The sequence below is a fragment of the Mus pahari genome, chromosome 16 (genome assembly GCF_900095145.1).
Source record: "Mus pahari chromosome 16, PAHARI_EIJ_v1.1, whole genome shotgun sequence".
NCBI classification, from domain to species: Eukaryota; Metazoa; Chordata; class Mammalia; order Rodentia; family Muridae; genus Mus; species Mus pahari.
The window spans coordinates 52,402,715-52,428,484 of record NC_034605.1 but is presented as its reverse complement, the minus strand read 5'-3'; the positions used below and the strand labels follow the sequence as shown (position 1 = coordinate 52,428,484).

Sequence of the window (25,770 nt, the reverse complement as noted above, 5' to 3'; positions counted from 1 at the left end):
GTTGTAGTGGTAGTTGCAGAATGCAAAATATTATGAAGGCCAGATTGGATTATACTGCACATAATTCTTTTCAGATTTAGTAAAATAGTAAGAATTAGTATGTACAAGTTTTTAGTTATAAATGGTTGAATAGTTAAAACTATGAGAAGCACATGGAATTATATTGTTTCATTTACTTTGCTTCTGTTATAAATTCTCAGTGAAAAGGCAAAGCGAACAACATCCCTGCATTGAAACTGAACATTTTTATTTCGGGGCTGTGCCTGCCTGTACAGGCAGAGAATGGCCTGGATCACTACCGCTTCGCCTTCCTTAGCCTTGTGTAGTAAGGGGGCTGTGTTTATGGCAGAAAACTTTAGTGCAGTTCTGGCAGCTTAAGACTTAATTAATAATTTGTTTTCACGTACTTAAACCAAAATTACTAACAATTGTGAAGCAGGAAACAAAAACATTAACTGCACCAAGTTAACTGCAAGGATTCAGGAATCATTTCCACTATTACATTTTTTCTTTCGTCTTTTTAGAAAAACATTGCTAGCTCTTTAAACTCTACCACTTTCATTATAGACACTTACCTGTTTATGTGACTCTGATCTTGGTGTTAACCATATTTTAATTAGTAACTTGAAGACTTACATTTTTCCAATATCATAAAAGTGCTATATTAGTGCTATATATTACTGCTTGAATTGTATTATAGAAAAAATATCTCATTGAAATGGCTGGAACATTAAAATGTTTTAATTTTGGAAGGGCTTGAAATATAACTCAGTGGTTAAGAGTGCTCTTCTTTCAGAGGGCTGAAATTCAGTTCTTAGCACCCATTTTGAGCAGATAACAACTGCCTATAACTTTAGTTTTAGGGGATCTGACATGGTCTTCTGCACTCTATAGGTACCTTCAACATAAGGCACCTACACATACACATAAGTAAAGATAAAAACAAAATCATTAAACCTTTAATTTTTGAATAATTGCCTTTATAGTGTTTTATTTTTAAGGAATTCCTATCTTTAAATTTTTCTCATCATTTTTAGTTTTCTCATCGGCCCACAGTTCAATAATAGATGTTTGTTTTATGAACATTTATGATTTGCAGTGTTTCACAGGGGCTGAAGAGATAGATGGCTCAGAGGTTAAGAGCACTGACTGCTCTTCCAGAGGTCCTGAGTTCAATTCCCAGCAACCACATGGTGGCTCACAACCATCTGTAATGAGATCTGATGCCCTCTTCTGGTGTGTCTGAAGACAGCTAGAGTGTACTTATATATGATAAATAAATAAATCCTTTTTTAAAAAAAGTTTTTTTCCTTTATAAGAGTTGTCATGGTCATGGTGTCTCTTCACAGCAGTAAAACTAACTAAAACATTTTCTTTTTTTTTTTAATAATCTTTTAAATTTATTTATTTATTATATGTAAGTACACTGTAGCTGTCTTCAGACACTCCAGAAGAGGGTGCCAGATCTCGTTATGGATGGTTGTGAGCCACCATGTGGTTGCTGGGATTTGAACTCAGGACCTTNGGAACAGCAGTCAGGTGCTCCTACCTGCTGAGCCATCTCACCAGCCCTCAACATTTTCTAAAGAAAAAAAAAAAGAGTATGTTCCTGATTGGGGGAGACAAATTAAGCACACATATTTTTATTGAAAACCAGTATTTAATGTTTTCCTTATTGTCAATTTTTACTTAATTCATAGTGAATATCAGTTTTAAAAAACACATGAAAGTACTCTTAAGTTTTGTTCAGTTTTCAGTTTTTGTCACCTTAGTTATGTTTCCAGGGATTAGCCAATGTGCATATTTGAAGAGATAAGTTAATATAAAATTGATTGGCGTCCATCCTCTTCCAAAGGGATATCTTGAAATACTCCTAGTTGAAGTAATGACACTATGTAACCTAACAGTTACTGTGTTCTTCAAAGCTTATATAACTGATCATAAAAAGCACGTTATAGATTTTTATATTAGCAGTCGTTCTATTTTTACAATTTTATAACCAGTTAATAATTTAAAAAAAGATACTCATGTGTTAGAGCTCCAAAACCAACTCTGATGAATAGTATCTATTGATAGTGAATACTTGAAGCTTTATTATGAGTTGATAATTTTTATTCTGTCAAAGTATATGTATCCCAACATTATTGGAAACATTACAGTACTATCCAAGTTTTTAAAGAGATACTGAAAATATATGTACTCTTCAAAATGCTGTTCTTGCCAGTTTTGTTTTTCTAACAGCAAAGATATGACACAAATGTTACTAAGTAAAGCATTCTGTTTACAGTACAATTCTGTTTGACTGACTTGATAATGAAGGGTTAAATAGTGAATATCTTTTTTTGCTGAAAAAAGAATGTTCAAGCAAAAGATTTACACAGAATCATTCATGTGTAGAAGGACACTGCAATAGAAATTTATTCTGAGCATCAATAATTAGGCAAAATTCTGTTGAAATTTTTTGTCATTGACCATATGGAATAGAATTTTGCTTATGTGTGTAATACTACCATTACTAGAACAGTTCAAGTATTCAAAATGTATACATTTTTGAATTTTATATTTAATGGATGTCATGAATTATTTTCCAACATTCCCAAGCTGAACACTCATTCTGCCAAGAACACAACGAAATGTTGCAGGTTGTATTTCCCAGTACTTCATTGGGTTGTTGAATAAACTTATTGCACTGTATAAAGATTTCTTCATCTTTGGCACTGTTGGACAGAAGTCATTCACTCCCACTTTTGCAATTGAATTATAATGAAGGAAGATTATCTGTTGTAGATAAATAAAAAGAATAAATTTTCAATGCCCAATAAATATAAAAAGAAATGTGTTTTTTAATAATAGTTGGGATTGTTTTATCTTGAACATGGGCCTCATGCATGATAAAGAAATAATATCCCACTGAACTACACTTCTGATCCTTATTATTTTTATTTGAGACAAAATCTTGCTACTTTATAAAGCAAGCCTTAAACTTTGGATCTTCTGGCTTCAGCCTCCTGACTAGTACCTGGGATTGCAGACATAAACCACTATTCTTGGATATAGTCAGCATTTGTTTATGATTTATGACTTTATTCATTTGTTTTCCTTATTTGTTTGCTTATTTGTTTGGGGGAGGTTTAGGCAGGGTTTCTCTGTATAGCCCTGGCTGCCCTGGAATTCAATCTGTAGACCAGGCTAGCCTCAAACTCAGAGATCAACCTGTCTCTGCCTCCTAAAGCTTCAGTGTTATTCAAAGTGTTTGGGGAGAACGTTGTCACCTAGATCTCTGTCGCCATCAGAATCCATAGCCTGGTCATCTTAGCTACTTTGCTTTTCTCTTCTGCTTCCCTCACCTTACACGTGTAGTCACTACTGTGCCATATGTATGTGCCTTTTCTGGGAAAGCTATTTATTCCTATTACCTATGCAATCTGCTTTCACTTGCCAAGATGGCCTGAGTCTGTTCATGAGTAATATAGACAGATGCTGACTAAAATATTCATGTTTGGTCTTGAACTGTTCCTTCATTCTTTTCTATATCAGTCTTAGGATATTGTGAAAGATAGTTTATTTCTCTGACTGCTCACTATCATAGCAAGGTATTAGAACATTAAGCTCAATGAGAGTAAAACCAAGGTAGACCTGAATTTGTTTACTTTGCAGATACTTATTATTAACTTGGGATTTGTGTTCTTTTCTGCATTAAAATTGTGTCTATTATGAAATGCTAGGTTGTAGTAAAGAGTTGTAGATGTGGAAATTGGGGTGAGGATAGGGCATGACTTGAGGGGGAAAACTGGGCTGTGTTCATGGCTACAGAAATGTCAAAGCCCAAGACCCACACCTACACATAGTCTATTCTTAGCAGCTTGGGTCTCCAGAGTGTAGGGAATGAAACGTAAAAGATATGTGATTTTAAAATGTTTGTGCTGCATAGTAGTTTTAAGACCAATCTGGACTATGTAATGAGATCCTATCTCAAAGAACAACAAAGAAAAAAAGTAGTACAAACAGTCCTCAATACTTAGTTGCTTTTGCTTTGCTACTTGAGAGAAAAGTCTTTGCAAAATAAGGAAAGGCCATGGCAAAACTGTATTGAAGTGAAATAGGAATTTTTCATCAGAGAGCCATAGATGGGAACCTAGAGAAACTAAAAGTTATAGAATTATGTGCAAAATACCATCTTCAGTTTTGGTGACTTCTGCCAGCAAGAAATGACAAAATGTGAGCTTCTTAGAGAGTGTGAGGGTACTGAGAATTCAGCCTATTTCTTCACACATGCTATGTATGCATCATACCTCTGAACTACATCTGTAGCTTTGTAGGAACTTCTTATGCTCTGTAGTAGTGTGAGCACGGCCCCCTTAGGCTCATATGTTTGAATAGTTGGTCCCTAGTGGTGTAGCTATTTGGGGACGATTAGGAGATAGGAACTTGCACTGCAGGGCGGGTGTTACTGGGTGAGGGCTTTCAGATTCCCACCATTCCCAGTGTACTCTGCCCTCTGCTTGTTGGTCAGAATATGAGACTCTGGTTGCTGCTCCAGCCACCTGTTGCTATGGGTTGCACCCTACCAACATAGGCATTATGGTCCTACCCTGTGGGCCCATAAGGCCAATTAACTCTTTCTTTTATAAGTTCCCTTATTCGTGGCCTTATTACAGCAATTAAATAAAACTAACACATGCGCCGAATAGTGATTTTTCAATTTCATTCTCTGCTGTGAATGTTTAAAACTGTATAACTGTACCTAGCACCTGGATCCTAACCCTCTTGCTTTGCCTTGCAGAATGTTTCTAGAACAAAAGACACATGGTTCTACTTAGTATCATGGCTAGTCCTGCTCCAGAAACTTCAACAACTTAAGGTTTGCTTAATAAACAGCTTGTTACAGTGACCTCGGCAGTTTCAGTAGGTAGAAGTGAGATGGAGAAGGTCTTATTTTTCTTGAGTGGTATCTGTAGAAAGTGTTCTCCTTGTGCTCCCCTACCCACACATTGGAGTCATTATGTTTAAAGTTTTGTTGTTGCTTGCTGGATCATTGCTTGAGTTACGTTAGTATGTTCTTTACAAACTAAAGTGCCCATATCTACCAAACACAAGTACAATGTTTTACCTGGAGGTATTTCAACTCCTGTAATCCTGAAGGGATTTTTTTTAGTTTATTGTGTTCCAAGTGTATCTCTCTCACACGTGGTATATTAGCAAAAGTTCCATTTTCAATATCTGTGATTCTGTTGTTTCCAAGACCCAGCCTATAGATGATATAAAATATATTATGGTTAGATTTGAGAAGAGTTTGCTAAAACTCCTTTTTGTAGGATGCGAGCCTGTTAGCATAGGCAGTGACAACAGTGGTCCTCTCCGTTTTTGCCCTTTACACTCTGTTAAGTAGATCCCCGTGCATTCTCTTATTAGTGCTACTTCATTAATGCTACCATGCTTCTGTGAAGACTGTGAGAACGTTTACCTTTGCAGTTCCTTGTACCGTTTAAAATCTTCAAGTTCCACAGTTGAAATTTTATTAAAATCTAAATGAAGCTCCAGTAAAGTTGGCGGTAGGCCTAAAAAGAAAAGTGTGTTAGACAAAGTAAGGCCAGGCTTCAGTGGCTGCTTCCCAAGTTTCAGATTGTGGAATTAGGCAGGTATTGTAAACACTTTCTTTTTAAAAATCTGTTCATTATAGAAGTTTTCAGGCATACTCAAAAGTAAAATATATTCCATGAACCACCAAACTTAACCTGCTTCAACAACTAGCCTCATGTTTCCACTTCTCCCTCCCTCCCTCCCTCCCTTGCTTATACAGTCACTTTCTGGCAGGAGTTTAACTGAAATCTACTGCATGATGAAATTTTACCTTGAATACTTCACTAGGTGTCTGATTAGATCATATTTTGTTTAGTGTTCACATAACCACCTTATAATATTCTGCAAAATTGCCAGCGATCCTTTATCACTCTTTTCCTCAGTTCTCCTGAGTTGTCTCCCATTGTTTTAAGTGTCTTTCCCTTGGGTGTGAGAGCGCACACCTGAGTCCTCAGCGCTTGAGAGCTGAGGTGGGAAGGCTGCAGATTCAGGGACTGCCTGGATATCACTGAGACCCTGTCTCAGAAGCACACAACCCAAGGACTGAGATTGAAGCTAAGTGGCAGGCTCAAGACTGGAGAGATGACTCCATTTTTATGAGCACTGCTGCTCTTCTAGAGGACCCAGGTTCAATTCCCAGCACCCACATGGCAGCTCACAATTATTTGCAATTTCAGATCCAGGGATTCTGCCACCCTCACACAGACGTGGATGCTTGTAAATTCTTAATGCACATAAAATAAAAATTTTTTTTTTTTTTTTTTTTTTTTTGGTTTTTTCGAGACAGGGTTTCTCTGTATAGTCCTGGCTGTCCTGGAACTCACTTTGTAGACCAGGCTGGCCTCGAACTCAGAAATCCGCCTGCCTCTGCCTCCCCAGTGCTGGGATTAAAGGCGTGCGCCACCATGCCCGGCAAAATAAAAATTTTTAAAAATAAATAATATACTACCCTACACACAAACATACACCAGAAATTTAAATCCTATATTCCTTGAATTTCCTTCCCTTTCTATTGATTTGTTTGGGTGACTAATTTGATTGGAATCTTTTAGACCTGGCTAGCAGCTTCCAGGTGATACTGTTTATCAGAACCCTGCAGTCTTACTTCTGTGACTTGGCCTTCAGACCCCGATGGGGTAGGTCATCCTTCATTTGATGCATTAGGCATTGGTGGCTTGTTGCCTTGATCTGGTCTTTACGAAGAATTGAAAATGTAATTGAGATGGTGTCCACCTAGGATCCCAAGGTTGGCCACAAATTCCTGGTTGCAAAGCAGACTCCTTCCTTAGTTTCCAGAATAGCTAGCAGTGCATGTTTACTGTTGTACTTGGCTTTGGTGACTCGATCATATTTTTTCTTTATGGATTCATTAGCTGGAATTTTCTCGGTAATTTTCTGTGATTATTTACTTTGTGACATTATTTTTATAGAACAAGCAGTAGACAAGCTTGATTCTTTCAGGCAAATTCATACAACGCCCAAATTTACCTCTTCAGCCATTTGTTTAACAATATCAGTATACAAAGTTTTACGCTGTTGAAAAGCCTAGTCCATTGCAGCACTTACTCTTTCAGTTAGTAATAGTTATTTTATCTGAGAAGTTCGGCTGCAGTGCCCTGGCATGGTGGTCAATCCATGAACATTTGTTCTTCTTTTCACACTGTGTGACCAGATCGTAACCCTCTGCATTTGTAGCTGGCATGAAAGAAGCTGACCAGGGGACTCACTGTGGTTGTCATTTTTCAATGTATTATATTATTTGTCAACCTGTGATTCTAGTTTTCTTGCTGGAAAAGCTTCCTGTTCTCAACTTTTCCTGAAACATTTTTCCCTGCCATATTAATGGTAGAAACTGGTGAATGAAATGGAAATATATTATTGTTACAGTAGACTTTACAGCTAAATTTATTTTGATACCTGGATTTAATTTGAATATAAAAGTAAACCACCTTGAGAACAGAAAAATGATTTTTCTAAATTAACAGGATTCTAGTTTTTGTTTTTTGGGTTTTTTTGTTTTGTTTTTTCTTTTGGTTTTTCAAGACAGGGTTTCTCTGTATCACCCTGGCTGTCCTGGAACTCACTTTGTAGACCAGGCTGGCCTAGAACTCAGAAATCCAATCCGCCTACCTCTGCCTCCCAAGTGCTGGGATTAAAGGCCTGTGCCACCACTGTCCCGGCTAACAGGATTCTAATTACTTGAATTCTGTTTGAATTTAATTATATTTCTGCAATGACTATATGACACTTTCAGTTGTAAGACAAAGTGTCTGTCACCAAAGAATTAATATTCTCTTGGAACAGAGTACATTACATGGAATTACTAAATAGTGTCCTGTGTCAGCCTATTCTGGGGTGGACTGTAGAAGTCCTAGAAGAGCAACTCAGTGGGGAGCTTAGTGAACTTAAGGACAAGAGGAAGGTGAGTGACCAGAGGACAGAATGGGCCATAGCCTCTAACATAGGCATGAGCAGAGGTATATGCAGGATGGGAATCTAGCAAAAGCCCATCTGCTGCTAACAAATAGTAACATGCTTTTGGATAGGAGTATCGATTCCCACCACAATCCACTCCCCACCCCCATGGGACCATGCAGTAGAATTTCCCACACAAACAGGAAGGAAGACCTTTTCCACTTTCTTCCTGATGAGACCTCCTGGGATGGCTTGACATTTCACCCAGCTGAAAGCTATATTACTAATAGAATTTGGCACGCAGACTATCACATCTTAGTGAGTAACTTCTTAAAAGAGTTTTTGAATGTCAGAGATAGTGACAGAATAGTAAGTTGAAACGTTTGATTCTGGTTTCTTTGTAAAGACATACTTTCTTTAGTTCTGAAAGATTCCTGAAAATTAAATTAGAATAAGCTTTGGTTTGTAATGGAAATTGTAATTAGAGCATGTTTAGGAGAGGAAGAATGGTCACACATACTGATAGCAACCATCCTGCTTTCTACCCCGCCCCCACCCTCACCCACCCCGCCCCCACCCTCACCCCTTTCCTTGCTCTGGCTTCTCTGTGCTCTATGCCAGCTTACATGCAAGCAGCTGTGTACGTCTGACCTACTGGGTAGAATATTTTTGTCACTGCTATAAAAATTACAGAATTTTGGGTTTCTATTAGTTAAACAACCACTTCAACTCTAAAGGTAATTTATATGTGTAGTTATGAAGTAAACTAGTTCTTTCCTGAGGGTGAAATGATCTTCCCATTTTTACTTTATATATCTTTCAAAGAAGTGAAAAGATAATTTAATTTTTAAAAAAATATTTATTTATTATATATAAGTACACTTCAGACACCCCAGAAGAGGGAGTCAGATCTCATTACGGATGGTTGTGAGCCACTGTGTGGTTGCTGGGATTTGAACTCAGGACCTTTGGGAGAGCAGTCAGTACTCTTAACCGCTGAGCCATCTCTCCAGCCCCGATAATTTAATTTTTTAATTTAATTTTATATCTATAGGTTTTGCCTGCATTTATTTCTATCTGGGGAAGTCAGAATGGGGTTGTGATCAGTCTTGTGGGCAGCTAAGAATTAAACCTGGGTCCTCTGAAAGAGCAACTAGTGCTCTGAGCAATGCTGAGCCATCTCTCCAGCCCCATATAAATCCATTTGTATTTAAAATATCATATTCACTGTCTTGTACTCTTTGTTTTGTTCACTTTGGATCAGAGGAGTAGAAAGGGACAGGTTGCTATCTTTACTGGTAGATACTGATGTTGAAACAAATGGTATTGATGTGGGTTATTTCTGATCCATAGTCATCAATACAGAAAACACCAAGTAACAAGTTCAGAAGTAAGACAGTCTAGCGCAGTGAAGGAACGTAGTTCCTTGCAGTGCCTGCTTCAGTCCTGTGAGTCAGGACTGAAGGTCCTGGGCTCCTCTTAGTAAGGTTGTTGATATGGACTGTGTGCACACAGTCTTTAAGCCTTCACTGTATTAGCATGCTAATCTTCACCATACTCCTGGGAAGATGTCTCAGCTCTTTTGAGACTGACATATTCTTCTTGCCAAAGCCAGTGCTGCCCCCATCTGGCCTCACAGTCTCTGTCCCCCTCAGCTGTAGCAGCACAGCTAGTGATAAGGTTCTTGCCCCATTCAACCTACTCTGCTCTTTACAGAATTTTCCACCTCTATAGAGGTTTAGAAGAATAAATGTCAGAAAAAAAAGGAAAATAGAAATATCATTGCTTTTTAGTGTTTATTCTTACTGGGAAAAAGATTATGGTTTAATATCAAAAATATCACTATATACTCCTCTCTGTGTGTGAAAAAGTATTAAATTTCATATTGGTCATATACGCTGGCCCTGGGACTTCTGATTGTAGGATAGTTCTGACGGTGTATACTGTAGCATCTTAAATATTAAGAGTTAATGTCAGATAATATATAACAATGTTTACTTATTGAAAGATTGTGCTTTTGTTTGTTTTTCGAGACAGGGAAAAGATTTGAGTAAAATAAATACAAACCTTTTGGAATTGAGGTTAGTTTTGCTTCAGCGATCCTGATGTGGAATACTGTCACCCCTTCAAATGCCCCTGGTTCTATCCCGTTGTTCTCAAGAGGATTTGCACTCATTTCTGTGAGAGAAATGACATGATTTAGCACAAATCAGTTATGATGGAAACTCACCACACAGGACACCTCTGAAGAATATTGGAGAAGTGTGCTCTTCAGTATTCATATTCATTTCTACTCACTATGCCTACTTGTGTGTATCTTCTTTCTGTAGACCTCAGAAAAACACTGCTTTGAATTTTGTAAAACTGGAATATATAGCAAGTCTTTATTTTTTCTTTCTTTTGAACCACTGAATTGATGACATTACTTTCCAGTGTACCATAAGCATGATGGTTTGGTCCATTTATAGTAATAATGCAGCAGGGAAAAAGAACTTTTTATATAATTCAGAGTACTTGTGTTTGCCATTTTGTTACCTCTTAAACAGTTTGGGTGCATGTGCACACATTCATGGAGGCCAGAGGTTACTCTTGGATGTCATTACTGAGATGCTATCCAATTTTTTTCATGGTGTTTTAAGTTGACATAAAGTAATTACACATAACTATCTTAGATTGGTTTGTTTGTTAAGATAGGGTTTGGTTGGGTTTTTGGTTTGTTTTGGTTTTGGTTTTTGGCAAGTAGGCTAGGCTAGCTGACCACTGAACCATCGGTAGCTGCCCACGTCTGCTTCCCCAATGCTGGGATTACAGGTATACACTACCATGTCCAACATTTTAATGTGGATTCTGAGCATCAAACTCAGATTCTTAAACCCTTTACTGACTGGGCTACCTCCCTAGCCCTACCTCTCGTTTTTAAAATAGTATATGTCAATTTTAAATTATATAATTAATACAAATCTAATTTAAAAGAAATGTTAGTAACAAGCTGTTTCATAAATGCCAGGCATTCGGTTGAATTGAGTGAGTGTATGGACATGAACGTGCTTAGGTGTTTGAATAGCTGTTATGGGGAAACTGCATAGTTGCATGACGGGCATAACAAATTAAATAGTGAGATTCAAATTGTACAATAAAATATTCTTCATATTAATTTTAAAATAGATAGCCAAAATTAGGTTTGTATTCCAAATAATAAAAGAATTAACTGTGTACATCATGTTTTAGTAATTTATACAATACATTAAAATACAACCTTTAAAATTAATAGCATAGGTTTTATTAATTAGGGTTCAGTTTCTAAAAATAGAGCAAACTGTGTCAGGAGATTGTTGAAAAAAAGAGAACATCACAAAACTTTCTATCCTATAATTTTTCACATATAATTTGTTTATTAATAGATTAACAGGTTCAAATATTAATTTTTGAAATTACTTAGAACATGAATAGCCTAAATTTGGCTATTAATTACAATTTCAAGATGTCTCATTCATTGGGAAAACTTACCCAAAACATGTAAAGCATTCATTCCCTTGAACGTGTCCTTTTGTATTTTCTTAACTTTATTATCATGAATTCTGAGTTCTGCTAAAGATTTGGGAAGATTAAGTGGAATTTCACTTAGTTGATTGTGGGATAAATATAGCCTTCGCAACTTCTTTGTGGTTAGAAAGGTTTTTGGGTGAATCTTTGTTAGCTTGTTGTTGTTCAGAATCAGAGCCTAGATAAAACATAGAAAAATACACTTTGTTAGGCAGAGGTTCTCAACCTGTGAGTCATAACCCACTTCACATGGGTCGCCTAAGCCCATCAAAACCCACAGATTTTTACATTATAATTCACAACAGTAGCAAAATTATAGTTACAAAGTAGCATCAATGTAGTTGCTGGTGACTACAACAGGAAGAACTGTATTAAAAAGGTCACAGCACTAGGAAGGCTGAGAACCACTGGTTTAAGGGAATGGATTGACGACTGGTTTTTTACAAGAATTAGTCGGGAAATCAATATAATTTCTATCATTTGTATATTAGGTAACAATACCAATTACAACTTCAGCTTTCAAAATATTATTGAATCAGAAAAGTACAATATTTTAATGGCTGGTACTAGTTAAGATGCAGTCTTTGTAAACTTTGAATTGGTTGTTAATAAATTCACAGTAATGGTTTACATTGCAAAATAATTTACTTCTTTCTTATCCCTCTGCAATATTGAGCAGAAAGAATTTCTGTTTGCCAAGGGTGGTGGTAGGTTTCTTAGTATCTTCAGGACATTTTTGTTCCTCTAATAATCTGAATCTGTCAAATAGCAGCTAGAGATTCTTTTATAAGTTCTACCCACACTGTTCTAACTTTTGTTTCTAAGTAAACTCAACATGTCTTGCTGAGAGTGCTCAGTGTTGTTTCTCCTTCACACACACACTGGCTGCACACAAATTCCTTCAAAGCATGCTCACTCATTCCACTCTCAGGCCTGTATTTTTCTCTTTAATCACCCTCCTTCCTGACAAACCACAACTGTTAAAGTTTTCATCTCAGAAAGATTAATCCTATGAGGAGAGGGGAAACTGTTTGTTGCTGCCATCTAGTAAAATAAGCTCCTTTCTGAATATATGATAATAACCAAGAGTGTGTTTCTCTTTAGTAAGCGAAAAATGAGGTGAGGGGTTGGCTTTAACAGCTTGGTGGTTTGCAAAGGTAGCTTATGACTTCCACTTGACCCCATGAGCTTTGAGTACTGCAGTACAGAACATGATGAAGAAAAGTGGCTTGCCTGTAAGTGAAAGTCAGAGCTGCCTTGCATAATGAGTATATGCCTTAATAAGATCATGCCATGGTGCTCAGGACTTAAATCTTGTCATTTGTTTTCTAGCCAAGACATGCAGTTGTTGGATTTTTGAAATTACATGAAAGGAGTGATGAGTAATAGAACTAGGGTAAGGCTTTCTCTTCAGCTCTCATTCAGCTCTGTCACATGCCAAATGACATAATGCCTGGCATGATGGCAGAGCAGCCTCAGGTCAACTGTATTCTCAGTGTTGGCTTTTACACAGGAACTGGCTGTCCTGCAGCCTGGATTTATCACTAACAGTATAGAAGAAAATGCAGTGTGTGATCACTGTTGGTGACACAGCAGAAAGAAGTGAGTGTGGAGGCCTGTGAGTGTTCAAGGGTCCCAGTCACTCTGTGTGTTGTCTTTCCTCTGAGAGTACCAGCAGCAAGGGGGAGTGTGAAATAGAACAGTCCCCAAACATTTTGATTCTCTTTTAAGACAGTTAATATAAGATAATACTATAATTAAACTTTTCAAATTATGCAGTATACCACTACTTCAACTATAAAACATCTGCTTGTGAAACTGCTTTAGCCTGTAGCCATGGCACATGCTTCCTGTTCCACCTACTTGGGACGGCTACAAAGGATGGTCACTTAAGCCCAGGAGTTTGAGGCCAGACTGGGTAACTTAGTGAAACCTGTCTTGTAAAATCTAAAAAGGATGGTAGCTTACATTAACACATTTGGTCAGTCTGCTCAAACTAGTCTGACAGTGACACTGATCAACAGTTGATGAAATCACAGGCTTTGAATAACAAATTACATGTATTCACTTTAATCTTATAACCCATTCTACAAAATCCATGTCATTATTACACCCTCTTACTGTGGAAGAAGGTGAGACCACTCCCTCCAACGTTATATAGCTGATAGTGTGAAGAGCTGTGCCCAGGTTCACCCAGCACCAAACAGTTATCCTTAACACAATGCAATATATACAACTGACTTTAAAAATACTACAGAGGCGGGCTGGTGAGATGGCTCAGTGGGTAAGAGCACCCGACTGCTCTTCCAAACGTCTGGAGTTCAATCCCAGCAACCACATGGTGGCTCATAACCATCCATAACAAGATCTGACGCCCTCTTCTGGAGTGTCTGAAGACAGCTACAGTGTACTTACATATAATTAATAAATAAATAAATAAATAAATAAATAAATAAATAAATAAATAAATAAATCTTAAAAAAAAAATACTACAGAGGCATAAGAATTTCTCAGCATCTTTTAATACATCATTTTCCAATGAAAAATGAGAGTAATGTTCTTGAGCTACTCCTAAAATATAAAAAAATTATGCTATACTGATTTGAAACTTTTATAGCTTTGGTATCAAACAACAGTTGTTCCTTTGATTGCTTAATGTAATTTCAAAGTAGAAGCATTCATTTGTATTTTCACGTTCTCTTTTAAAATTACATATGTATATGTAAATGACTTTTCAGATATCTGATGGTAGAATAATGACCTTCCTTTTCTCCAAGTTTCTATAATACCACATTAGTGAGAAGGGCTAGGTGGCTCTTTGGTATACTCCATTGTGCTATTCTTGACTATCTTAATATGTTCTCTATATATGTTCCATAAATGAAAACTACATTTTATTTGATGATTCTACATTTTCTTTCTTAAAGGCAAAAGAGCAGTCAGAGGCCAGCTACCAAGCAGTACAGCACTTAAACACAAGCTCTTTGAGAGAGTTAACTTAACCTCTAGGCTTTGGGTACAATACCTCGCCAGTTGTCCCTTTGTGTTCCTCTAACATAATGAGTATATGTGTCTTTGACCTGGATGACGGGAGCAAAGTGACCTCACGTCTCCCAGATATAGACTCTGTACTTGGCTCCTGTTATATATAAATAGGTCTATATATAAGACATAGTATGGTTATGAATTCTCTTCTCCTCTTAGAATTTTGCTTTCCCTAAGCAAAACAAGCTGCATGTTTATTTTCTCCAGTGCAGCCTAGAAGGAAGTATAGAGAAATGGCCTGGAAGAGGTAGTTCTGGCCCACCATACCATATAGTATAGAGCCAGAGCTGTTCCTCTGGCTCATCCTAGCCTCAGCTCGGCAAGACAAGGGCAGTACTGACAGGAGCAGTGACACCTCCACAGCTGTGTCAGGGAACACTCAGACTCTTCATCCTAACTGAGTTTCAGATTAAGTCAGAAAGGCAATAGACTCAGGAAGCTCAAGATCCTAGGCAATGTTAGAAAATTAAAATATTAATTATGATTATTGACATAGTAAGGGGAAATTCTTTTCCTTTTACAAAGATCAGGGAAAGATGACATATGAATATATTAGTCACCTAAATATAGTCTGTGTGCTTTAGAGAACTGTGGTGAAATCTTAAGTCGGTGGCTTCAGGTAAAGAGTTCTTACATACTATGTTGATTATGGGTGTAGATAATTATTTTTTGTTTGTTTGGAAACAAGGTTTCATTATGTAGCTCTGGCTGGCTTGAGATCCACCTATTGCTGCCTCCTAAGTGCTGGAATCAAAGCGCTCGCAGTAATTCTTTTCTTACTCATTTTAGTGGATAGTGAGTGTAATCATCTGATTATGAACTTGTTAAAGCTCTCATCCCAGTAACCTATTATTCTATAAACATTACTTGAATAAATATATCACGTTTACTTGGCTGAATACAAAAATTTTGCAGTAGGACACCCATAGGAAAGTAAGATGTCTTTACACTGATACAGTATAAGAAATCATTTCAGTAGTGATAAGGATTTTCAAGCTTATGTTTATTTTCTCCAGTGCAGCCTAGAAGGAAGTATAGAGAAATGGCCTGGAAGAGGTAGTATTTGAAAATATGAGCATATATTCTTACATAAAGTGAAGTAAGTCCTTTAAAATCATTTTCTTTAATTTCCTTGATTTTATTATTTTGAAGATCAACCATTCGAGTATCAAATGGAATGTTGCTTGGAACCGATGTCAGACCTGAGAGACAAACAAACAAACATGTTACAGATGCTAAAGATGAGGTCGGTGATCTTGTAGAGATGTGTACTTTTAAAATCCACGGTGATAAGTGACATCAGACTTAGTGTGTGTGTGTGTGTGTGTGTGTGTGTGTGTGNGNGNGAGAGAGAGAGAGAGAGAGAGAGAGAGAGAGAGAGAGAGAGAGAGAGAATTTTCTTTCGAAAAGTCTCAAGATCTTTTTAAGTAATTTTTTATTTTTACAAGGTATCTATCTGTTTTGAACCTGGCTGGCTCCAAGGTGAAATAAATGGTGGTAGGTTATGTTTTGCTTTGTGTAGAGATTACAAGCAATAGCTTAAAGAATGCTCTTTGGGCTGAAAAAATTATGCTTTTTCTCAGATTTGCTGGTTAGTAAGAAACTGGACCATAAAGGTCTTGACCACTTTTTGAGGTTGCAGGGAAAAGCAAAAAGAAATTGGTTGGGATTGTATACACCTTTAATCCTAGCACTCCAGAGACGGCGATCGGTAGGTCTCTGTGAGTTGTTGGCCAGCCTGGCTTACCTAGTGGGACCCTGTCTATAAGTAAATAAATGACTAAATAAATAGACTATAGAGTAGAAAGTTCTGATTAGAAAAATAGATATACTAGATTATTTTCATGCATATTCACAAAACTTGCCACTCTTTTACTATAAATTAGTCAATCCCTCTAACTGGCTGTAATTCTTATTTACAGATCCTTCAAATATCTTGATTAGTATGTAGATGTGAGATATAAATTATTTCATTCATCACCTACAGTGTTAACTCGAGAACAAAGTGATTTAACTCACATCACTTTTCTACCCTTGTGCCTTTAGTCTCTGTTCTTCTTTGCAGTAGCAACAGCTGCCTTTGTTATCTCAGAATAAGATAGAGATATATAGTTCTTTTACATTTTTTGAAGACTATAATTATCTAATTTCCCTCTTCCATTTCCTCCCTTCAAACTTGACTTCCCGTGATTTCCTCTTCGTTCTCTTTTGGTGTCAAATTACTATGTGTATCTAACTTGAAACTAACTAGTCTTGATTGTTAACATGACTAGATTCTGAAGTGTATCTCTAGGTATAGACAAGATTAACTAAAGGTGAAGACCCAGCCTGAATGTGGGTGACACCCTCCCTGATAAAACTGAATAAAAGAGGGGGGGGCAGAAAGATAGCTATTGCTGGCAGTCATTCTGTCTGTCTCCTTACTTTGCTTCCTCCCTGCTTATTCCTTGCTCCCCCACCCCTTTCTCTATTTCCTCTGTCTTGCCTTTCCCCTCTTGGTTGCCAGTATGTAAGCTGCAATGAGCAGCCATCCAAAAGTAATGTCTCCTCCCAAAGTTATTTTGTTGCAACAACAAAAACAACACAGTGAAGTTACTCAGCAAGAATAATAAATTTTAAATAGACCTTAGTTCAACCACTTCTTTTCTAGGACGTTCTAAACCCACATTATTCATAACAAATAGAACATTGCATTTAAAATGTCTAAAGATTTCAGGAGGTCTACATGACTGTCATTGCTCTGCACAGGCACTGTATTTAGTTACTGTAGAATTTTACAGGCAAGTGCAGGATCAACCTTTTGACATTTTGAGTTGAATTGTGGTAAAGGAAATTAAAATTTTTAGTGCTTAGATTTGAGAAGAGAAAAATCTCTATATCAGGATTTTTTTTTCCGTTTTATTCTGAATTTTAAATAAGTATTGGTCTGCTGTAGTCTACACCTAAACATTTCTCTGCCTGTTTTGCAGTTCTAGTATCAAAACCAGGGCAGTGAGCAGCAATCTACCACCACTTCATTTTTCTCATTTTTTTATATGGGTCTCTTTACTTTTACCTAAGTCGTCCTGTAACTTAGCCCTCTGTCTTCGCTTCCTAAGTAGTGTAAACTAAAAGGTCTACTTTGCCACATTCACCTTCCACCTATGAATATAAATAAACTATTTTACAGTGCCTGAAGAGGGTTTCGAAAGTGCAGTGACTACTTTTTTATGCCCTTAACCTTTTTGGAATAGCAGTATTCTTCAGAACAAAGCTGACTCCAGTCCTTACCTAGATCAGAGCAGTGGACAACTCGAGAGTAACACTGGCACCCAAATGGACATGTTGGAAACAAATCGAAAGGGAAAAAGGGGTTCACTGGCTCTTTCGTTGGAAAAAGAGAATTGTCGTCATCATCATTGTCGTCATCATCTGTGTCTTCCATATCCCTTAACATCATATTCTTCAGTGCTGTGTGGGAAGGGCTAAAGAAGGGTTTGGCAGAGCACACAGCCAAAAGCAGTAGCATCACATACTCCTTCATGCTGGCCTGTGTACAAGTCCAACCTGACATTCAGTAGACACTGAGTATTAGAGTTTCAAGAGATACAACTTTTGTTATATACATTTCTGGTGTTGGCAAAATTATGACAAAAATGACATTCTTATCCATTGCTATGCAGTGTAAGATTAAATACATAAAACGTTTAAGAAAGCAATTCAGTATGTGCTTTGGGAGAGAGCTTCAGTAATTCTATTAATATAAACAGCTGGGTCTGTCCATGGTGGTGCATGTTCGTAATAGCAATACCTGAGAGACCGGAATAAAATTTTACAAGTGCAGGCTTGACCTCATGATACATTGAGATAAATTTTAGTAAAGGAAGTTAAAATGAAGTACTTAGTTTTGAAAAGAGAATTATTCTATGAGTAAGATCCCTTTGTTTTCGTTTTATTCCGAATTGTTAGAATAGCCGCATCTTAAGAAATAATTCTAAAATGTATAATAAAAAATTGGAGGCAGTTCTGTTAGTTAAAAGAAAATTTAAAAAGTAGAATGTATTTGTCCAGTGAAATATATTTTAACCAACAAAATGTTTTCAAAGATACTTTAAAATCTAGATTATTTTCTGTGAAATAAAGAAGCAAATATTTTAAAATCTGTACTTAGTCTATTTCTAAATTAAAAAAATAGCTCATACAAATAAATCTGATCAATTATAAACTACAGTGGTGGAACTGTGAACTAAGTCGTTAATATTTATTTATTTATTTATTTATTTATTTATTTATTTATTTTGAAATACAGTTTTACTTGTCCCAAGCTGGCCTGGAACTGCTTACATAGCGAAGGATGCCTGTGAATGCCCGGTTCTCCTGCCTCCACCTCCAACATTTAGGATTCAAGGGTATAGCACTATACCTGGTTTGTGTGGTGCTAGGGATCAAACTTAGGACTTGCTAAGCGTGTATTCTACCCACTGCGTATGCCCAGCCTTGATGAGTTTTGTCTTCTGTTCATTGTTTAATTTTATAAGCAATACATATTTCTTTTATAATTAGAAAATAAATTTTAAAATTGTCATATCTAACACTATTTTAACACCTTCCATTGCTGATGTCTATGTCACTATCCAAGAAGATCCTCAGAGGCCCTTAGACATGCAGACATTTTCCTTGACTTCTTTGCTCTCCTACTCAACCCCTTTCTCATTATTGATAACTTTCCCACAATGTTATTGGGATCTTTTATTTCTAATCTGATATTATCTAATACCCCATATTGACCATCTGATGGCCACACTGTTTTTTGTTGTTCATTATTTCACTGAGTTTCATATGATTGAATGTTGTCTCTGGTAGATGCTATGTTGTTTTTAGGTGTGTGTGTGTGTGTGTGTGTGTGTGTGTGTGTGTGTGTGTGTGTGTGTTAAAGTTTATACAAACTGGAATGTATCGGGGAGAACCTTCAGAGCATAAGTTCACCATCTGATGTCTGATATTCCCATGAATATATTTACATATCATCATTTGAGAGTTAGTCTTACTATTATTTTATGATTTGAAACGGGGTCTCCCTGAAAGCTCAGGTTAGCTCCTTATAGGTTGATCTTCCTGCCTCAGTCCCAAATATTGAGATTATAGACATCTACCACAACCTATGAAATATATATATTCTTAGACATTTTCAAAATATAGTAAAGTTATCAAAATTTGATATATACCAGTGATGTGCGTTAGTAAAACCAAGTCTCAACATGAATATATATGCACACTGTCAAGAGCAGAGGGCTCTACAGAAGTCTCTGAGCTTCAGACACTTTACAGTCTGCTGAGTCTGTGTTGTGTGTCAATGGTGACTCAGAGAATTCTCGTCAGTCAGGTCTGGCCTTATTTCAGAATACCTGATGCTTGAGTCAACTGTTTACTGTGTCCCAGAACCCAGATGTGAACTTTGATATCTACATGGGTTTGCCTTTTCTTGAATTTTAAAGATCAAGAATTGAGCTGGGCTGATGATGCAGTCAGGAAAGTCTTTGTTGTGCAGAAATGAGGACCTGCATGCACGCATGCATAAGTATGTGAAGTGATTTCTGACAAGGTTTATGAAATCCACAGTGGGAGCATTGTGCTGGTAATAAGGGCCCAGCGGCTTCTATTGGATAAAATCGCCTGTCTCTGTAACTGTCAGCCTATTTGTTACTATGGGATCTCCCTTCTGGGATATCTAGAAACCCTTACATAGGGTTGTAATAACTGTCATTTTCAGAGACCTTTCGTTCTTATCCCTGCTTCATATCTTCTTCCCTACCTGTGACCTCTTATGATATTTGACTTGGTTTTCTGAGATGTGGTTTCACTGAGTAGCTTTGGCTGGCCTAAAACTTGAAATACACACCAGGCTATCCTTGAACTCATGGATGTTCCTCCTGCCTCTGCAACTGGAATGCTGTTTACAGGTAAGAGTCACCACAGCTGATTCCATTATATCTTTTACCTTACACCTTTTTGTGTTTTCCTGGTTTCTTTCTTACTGTTAATATCAACTTAGCCTCAGTCTCCAAAACATTCTTTCTCTGGAAATTCTGCTTTAGGTCATTAGCTGACTCTTATGTTATCACTGGTTCTTTGTTTGTTTTTTTGTTTGTTTGTTTGTTTTGAAACAGGGTCTCATATACCCTCAGACTGACCTTGAATTCTTTATGTAACTGAGGATGACCTTGAACAGCTAGTGTGCATGTGCCCACCTCCCAAGTGCTAAGATTGCAGGTATACACCACTCAGTACTGTGCTGGAGATGGTCCCAGGTCTTCCTGAGTACTAAGCAAGCTCTACCAACTGAAGTTTATCACCAGCTCCTTTAGTTTAACTCTTGTATCCTTACATTGCAGCTCTGTCTTTCAGATGTATGGCTACTTTTAACTTTAGCAATTAGAAGCTTACAATTGGTATCTTTAGAAGATCCTGTCTTTGGCCTAGCCTAGTATGAGGTTGCCAGAGTTAGTTATTCAGTGAGCATTTCTTTTGTTTTTGTTTGTTTCGTTGTTGGAGGTTTGTTTTATTTTGTTTGTGTGGTTGTGTTCGTTGTTTTGATAGGGTTTTTGTGTTCATTGTTTTGAGTACTATGTAGCCCTGGCTGCCCTGAATCTGCTATATAGACCAAGGTGACTTTGACCTCAGAGATGGTCCTGCCTCTGCCTCCTAGATGCTAGGATGAAAGATGTGTGCCACTCCACCCAGTCAGTGGGTGTTTTTTTGGTTGTTGTTGTTGTTATTGTTGTTGACCAGCTGTAAGCCCACCCTATCCCTACCATGTCTGTCTGTTCATTCTGTACACCTAAATCCCAAAAATAAGAATTTCTCTGTTTAACAGAGCTCTGGATGTCCTGGACTTGCTTTTGTAGACCAGGCTTACCTCAAACTCACAGAAATGTACCTCCCTCTGCCTCCCAAGTGCTAGGATTAAAGGTGTGCGCCACAATGTCAGGCAATGTTTTGAGGTCTTAGCCTCATTTTCTAAATTATAAGAAATGAAAATTGGGGGTTATTAAATTGGCTGATTGTTTTTGTTTAAATCTTTTCAGGATAAAAACTGAATTACATGGGCTTTTGCTTCCAGTATAAGAACAAAAACTATTTTAACACTAAGGTATTTGAAATATAGAACTAAGAAAACTGTGGAAAATTTTAAAGTATATATAACAAGAGAAATATGTTAGAGTTCCAGAGTGAATGCCAAGAACACATCTTGATTTTCCATGTGGCCTGGCAGCAGAGTTGAGGGCTGGACTCATTTGTATGCCTTCCACATGCTGGTGACAGAGATTCCTTTAGCCCACTTGCCTGAGCAAGCTCAAGAGTAATTCCCCCAATGCTGAGTGGAGGTTCAAGCTGAGGAACAGGATGGGGTAGGAGAAGTTGAATTTGGAGGTAAGAGAGTAAGAAGAAAGCAGGCAGAGAAACAGGAAGCCGAAGAGTGATGGGCTTGCTTCTCCTCCACATTCTACCTCAGGCTCACTAAGCTTCAGCCACACTCCTTCCTCCCTGACCTCTTTCTTACAGTGGTACTTCATGATTGCTTCTTTGCCTTTTTCAAAACTGTAGTGGATGAAGTATGAATTGAGACTTCTGCCTGCTAGTGTCAGCATTTCCTGTCATAGTAGAGGAAGGCAATTAGTTGTGGCAACCAGCTCCTAAACAGCAGGTTGGTTTTTTTGTTTGTTTGTTTGTTTGTTTGTTTTTCTGGTGAAAGGTACAGATCTGTATATTCATAGTCCACACCCCAATGAAACTACCTCTTAGTGGAGGTTCCTAAACAGTCTGGACCATGCTACATAATAATGCTAATGAAAGTACTCTAAGGAGCACACCGCCTTTAGATCTTTGGCCACCTATGGCTTCCCTAATGAAAGTCTTTACATTAAAAGCAAAGATGCCCTCTTAATAGCTCTCTTTGTGAGTTCTATCCTCTGTTCTCCATTTTTAAAAATACTTATCTTTCTGTGTTTTCTATTGCTCATAGAGAAAACAGAGGTCAACATTGCTACACTGAGGGATTGTCTGTTGATGTTGCTAGATCTCTGCTGCAGATTTGAGGAGTATATGAGAAGATCCTAAACCTCTGTTGTTCAAGCTGTACATCTGCTCGTCACTGGATAATATTTACAGTGCATAAGAGAGAACACTGTACAACAGTGCCTTCTATTCAGAAAAATAGGCAAAACAGTATTATTTTATTATTTCTTATTTAAAGTGGTTGTTTTAAGCTCATTAAAACAGTTCAAAGTCAAGCTTACTAGTTTTGGCAGCATTCGGATTGTGCTATTTTTTTTTAAATATTTTCCTGATTTAGGCAGATTTTGCCAGTGTTTGTACTCATGGAAAGTTTTGGGTTTGGGTCTCAAGTTTGAGTCTTAATAAAAATACTCTTGGGAGCACTAACCCAGTGTTCCTACTGCTACCAATAAATCAGAACCATTTAGAGCTGAGAGACAGCTCTAGACATCATTCCCAGGAACTCTGTAGAGGAGGATGTTTAGGCTTTGGGCTTCCAGAACTCCCTGGAGACAGCACAGCTGAGGCAACTTCCTCTCTCCTCTCTACTAAAACTTTCAACCATGTTCTGAGTAGATTTTCATTTCACAGTCACTTCTAGATAGTGAAGCAGCTTTCCTCTGAAAAAGTCTAGGTGAGGTTTGCCCAGCCCCTCAGACTTCATAATACTGGAAATGTAGCAAAGAAGTCCAGAGGCTTCATAGGTACCACTTAACTGTCTACAAACATGAAGTGGAAATCTTGTCTAAATGAGATGCTGTTTTCTTTCAGAACCTTATTAGGTAAATAAGTCAATGTAATCTTAAATCCCATGTTTATAGGTCCACTTGACAACTTGACTATTTCAGTTCATAGATATGTTATAAGCTCCAGGTATAAATGTGACAAACGTATCCCGTGTCTCTTACAGAGAGAATACAGACTACATGCAGATGTGATCAAGGCACAGCCTTGTCCTCCATAACATAAATGTCCAAGCATTCATTGGGAAACTTTGTCACTGCACTATTTGTTCATAGACACAATACTTTTTAAAACAACACCTTTAATTTTAGCTTGGAAATATACACTCTAATTAAGGACTTGGCTATTTTTCTTTCTTTATGTATCAGTTTTTCTCTTCGTCAGCTATATTCAGCAACCTAACTGCTGTTTTAGAAGCAAAACATTCTTGCCTCTCTACTTTTCTGAGATTTCCTGCAGTGCTTGTAAAGTGAGTCTGTTTTGTGTCAAGCCTCAGGTCAGGTATCAGAATACTCATTTTTAATGTAGTGGTTAGATGTAACAGAAGAGTGCATCACTTCCATTCTTTCCACTACTACACTACAGTGCTTCATGCCAAAACCAAACGAGAAACAGCAGCTCGGATACTTCCACATGAGCTGGGGCTTGGGCTCCATCTGCTCCCTCAGTCAGTCAGTCTGTGTCTGTCTGTCTGTCTGTCTGTCTGTCTGTCTGTCTGTCTCTCTCTCTCTCTCTCTCTCTCCCTTTTTTCTTTCTTTCTCTCTTTCTCAACATAATGATTTTTGATTGGATTACAAGAAAAATTAAAAAGCATGCTACTTTTAGAGCAATTGATAAAATGCACAGAACCCCTTAAGTTCTTTATGACTTTGTGACTCAGTCCTGATAACATGTGGCCACTGTTTTCACGGCTGCCACTCCTCTCAACACATTAACATGAAAGAATACTATGTTCCACTTAGATAACTGGAAGAAAAGTGGTGAAAGCATTATTAATTTTTAAAATCTAAGATATAATAATATACTTTGTAAAAAAAAAAAGTGTACTTTGTGAAAGAACAAAGGGAATCTTTGTGTTAGTCTAAGAATGAGGTTTATGAAAAGGAGTTTCTATTTTTCATATGAAATATAAACCTGGTTAAACTATTGCTGATAGGTATTCTTTCTTGAAATTATGTTGATTTCTGTTATAATTGCCCAGTACTTTTTCATTGTACAATAAGACATTTATCAAGAAAAAAATACAGGTTTTTCAGTGGTATAGATAAAAATGACACTTGAATAATTTACCCATTTAAAGAAACAGCATCATAGATTTACATAGTTTAAAAACTTTCATTTAATATATCTAATATGTTCAAACTTCATTAACATTAATTATTAAAGTAATTTTATTTTCCTGATAGGTTGTATAAGTTGTCTACTTACTTTTTAAAATCAGTCATGTTAACATGATAAAGCATTAGTGAAAGTTTTTCACTTTGTTTTCAAAAGTGCATAATAGTTAAAATAAATTTATTATAAGACATAAAACTAATTTTAGTTACAAAATTCACAGGGTTTTTTAAATAATGCTAAGGAACTACACACTTATGGTTTAAATTTTACCATATAACTCACAAATGTTTATTAATAGTATTAGTGCTTTCTTAGTTTAACAATAAAATAACTGTATAGTGGTATGTGTAATACAGACATGAAAACATACCTTGTCAGAAGAGAGAAGTTTTCTTCAAAGTAGAATTTATCCACCCTGTACTACTTAACTGCAATGTAAGTATCCTCAAGACTCTTCAAGAAGAAAAGATAAAGAAGTGTTACATTTAGAGAAAAGAAAGAAAGAGAACAAGAATCCAGCCCTCCTACCAGCCTGTGTGGCTGCTCCTGGGTGATACTGGAGTAAGCTGCTTCCGCAGATTAGTCCATGGTAGTACTGAAGAGCGAGATTAAAACTTGTTACTGCTCATATGTTTTCCATCACTGTTTGTACCGTAGCCAAAACTTCTAGCTAAACTCTAGACGTCTACTGGAAGATTTGGAAGTTAAAAAAAAAAAGTTTAATAATTCATGGCAACTGGCCATTGAAACTGTAGTCACTGTAGAAATACGTGAGTTGAGAATACTTTATGAAACTCTAACATAAATGAATACCTATAAGTTAATTTTAAAAATCACTCACTGTTTATAGGCTAATAAAACATTTATCAATCTTAGTAAAAAAACACACCCATATTATGTGTTTTCCCAAAGTCTACATGTACCTAAGTAGCCATGACTTTGTTTTCTTGTAGTGATTGAAGCTATTATGTTAAGCAGATGTCTCAAGACTTTTTTTTTTTTTTTTTTTTTTTGTGTAAGCTTTTAACCCGGCAATAGGCTTCTTTTGGAACTGCAAGCCAGGCCTTGCAA

The 25,770-nt window shown here is 37.0% G+C and overlaps 2 protein-coding genes across 2 annotated transcripts in view; one reads left to right on the top strand and one right to left on the bottom strand.

Moving 5' to 3' along the window:
- Cenpp (centromere protein P) overlaps positions 1–25,770 on the top strand; it is a 185,731-nt gene that overhangs the window by 82,927 nt on the left and 77,034 nt on the right. The gene's annotated exons all lie outside the window — the stretch shown is intronic.
- Aspn (asporin) lies at positions 1,641–25,342 on the bottom strand. Its single transcript, XM_021216033.1, has 8 exons — positions 25,070–25,342; positions 17,854–18,129; positions 15,673–15,785; positions 11,503–11,716; positions 10,063–10,173; positions 5,465–5,558; positions 5,111–5,249; positions 1,641–2,778 (listed from the first exon to the last, which is right to left on the bottom strand). Exons 2-8 carry the CDS (start codon positions 18,104–18,106, stop codon positions 2,581–2,583), a joined length of 1,122 nt encoding a protein of 373 aa, XP_021071692.1. The 5' UTR covers positions 18,107–18,129; positions 25,070–25,342; the 3' UTR covers positions 1,641–2,580.

Excerpts from the sequence above, each read along its gene's own strand:
- Aspn (XM_021216033.1), bottom strand. The coding sequence starts at position 18,106 with ATGAAGGAGTATGTGATGCTACTGCTTTTGGCTGTGTGCTCTGCCAAA. Across the intron at positions 15,786-17,853 it reads TGTCCACTGCTCTGATCTAG|GTCTGACATCGGTTCCAAGC; the intron begins GTAAGGACTGGA and ends TTTGTCTCTCAG. Across the intron at positions 10,174-11,502 it reads GAATGCTTTACATGTTTTGG|AAATGAGTGCAAATCCTCTT; the intron begins GTAAGTTTTCCC and ends TTTCTCTCACAG.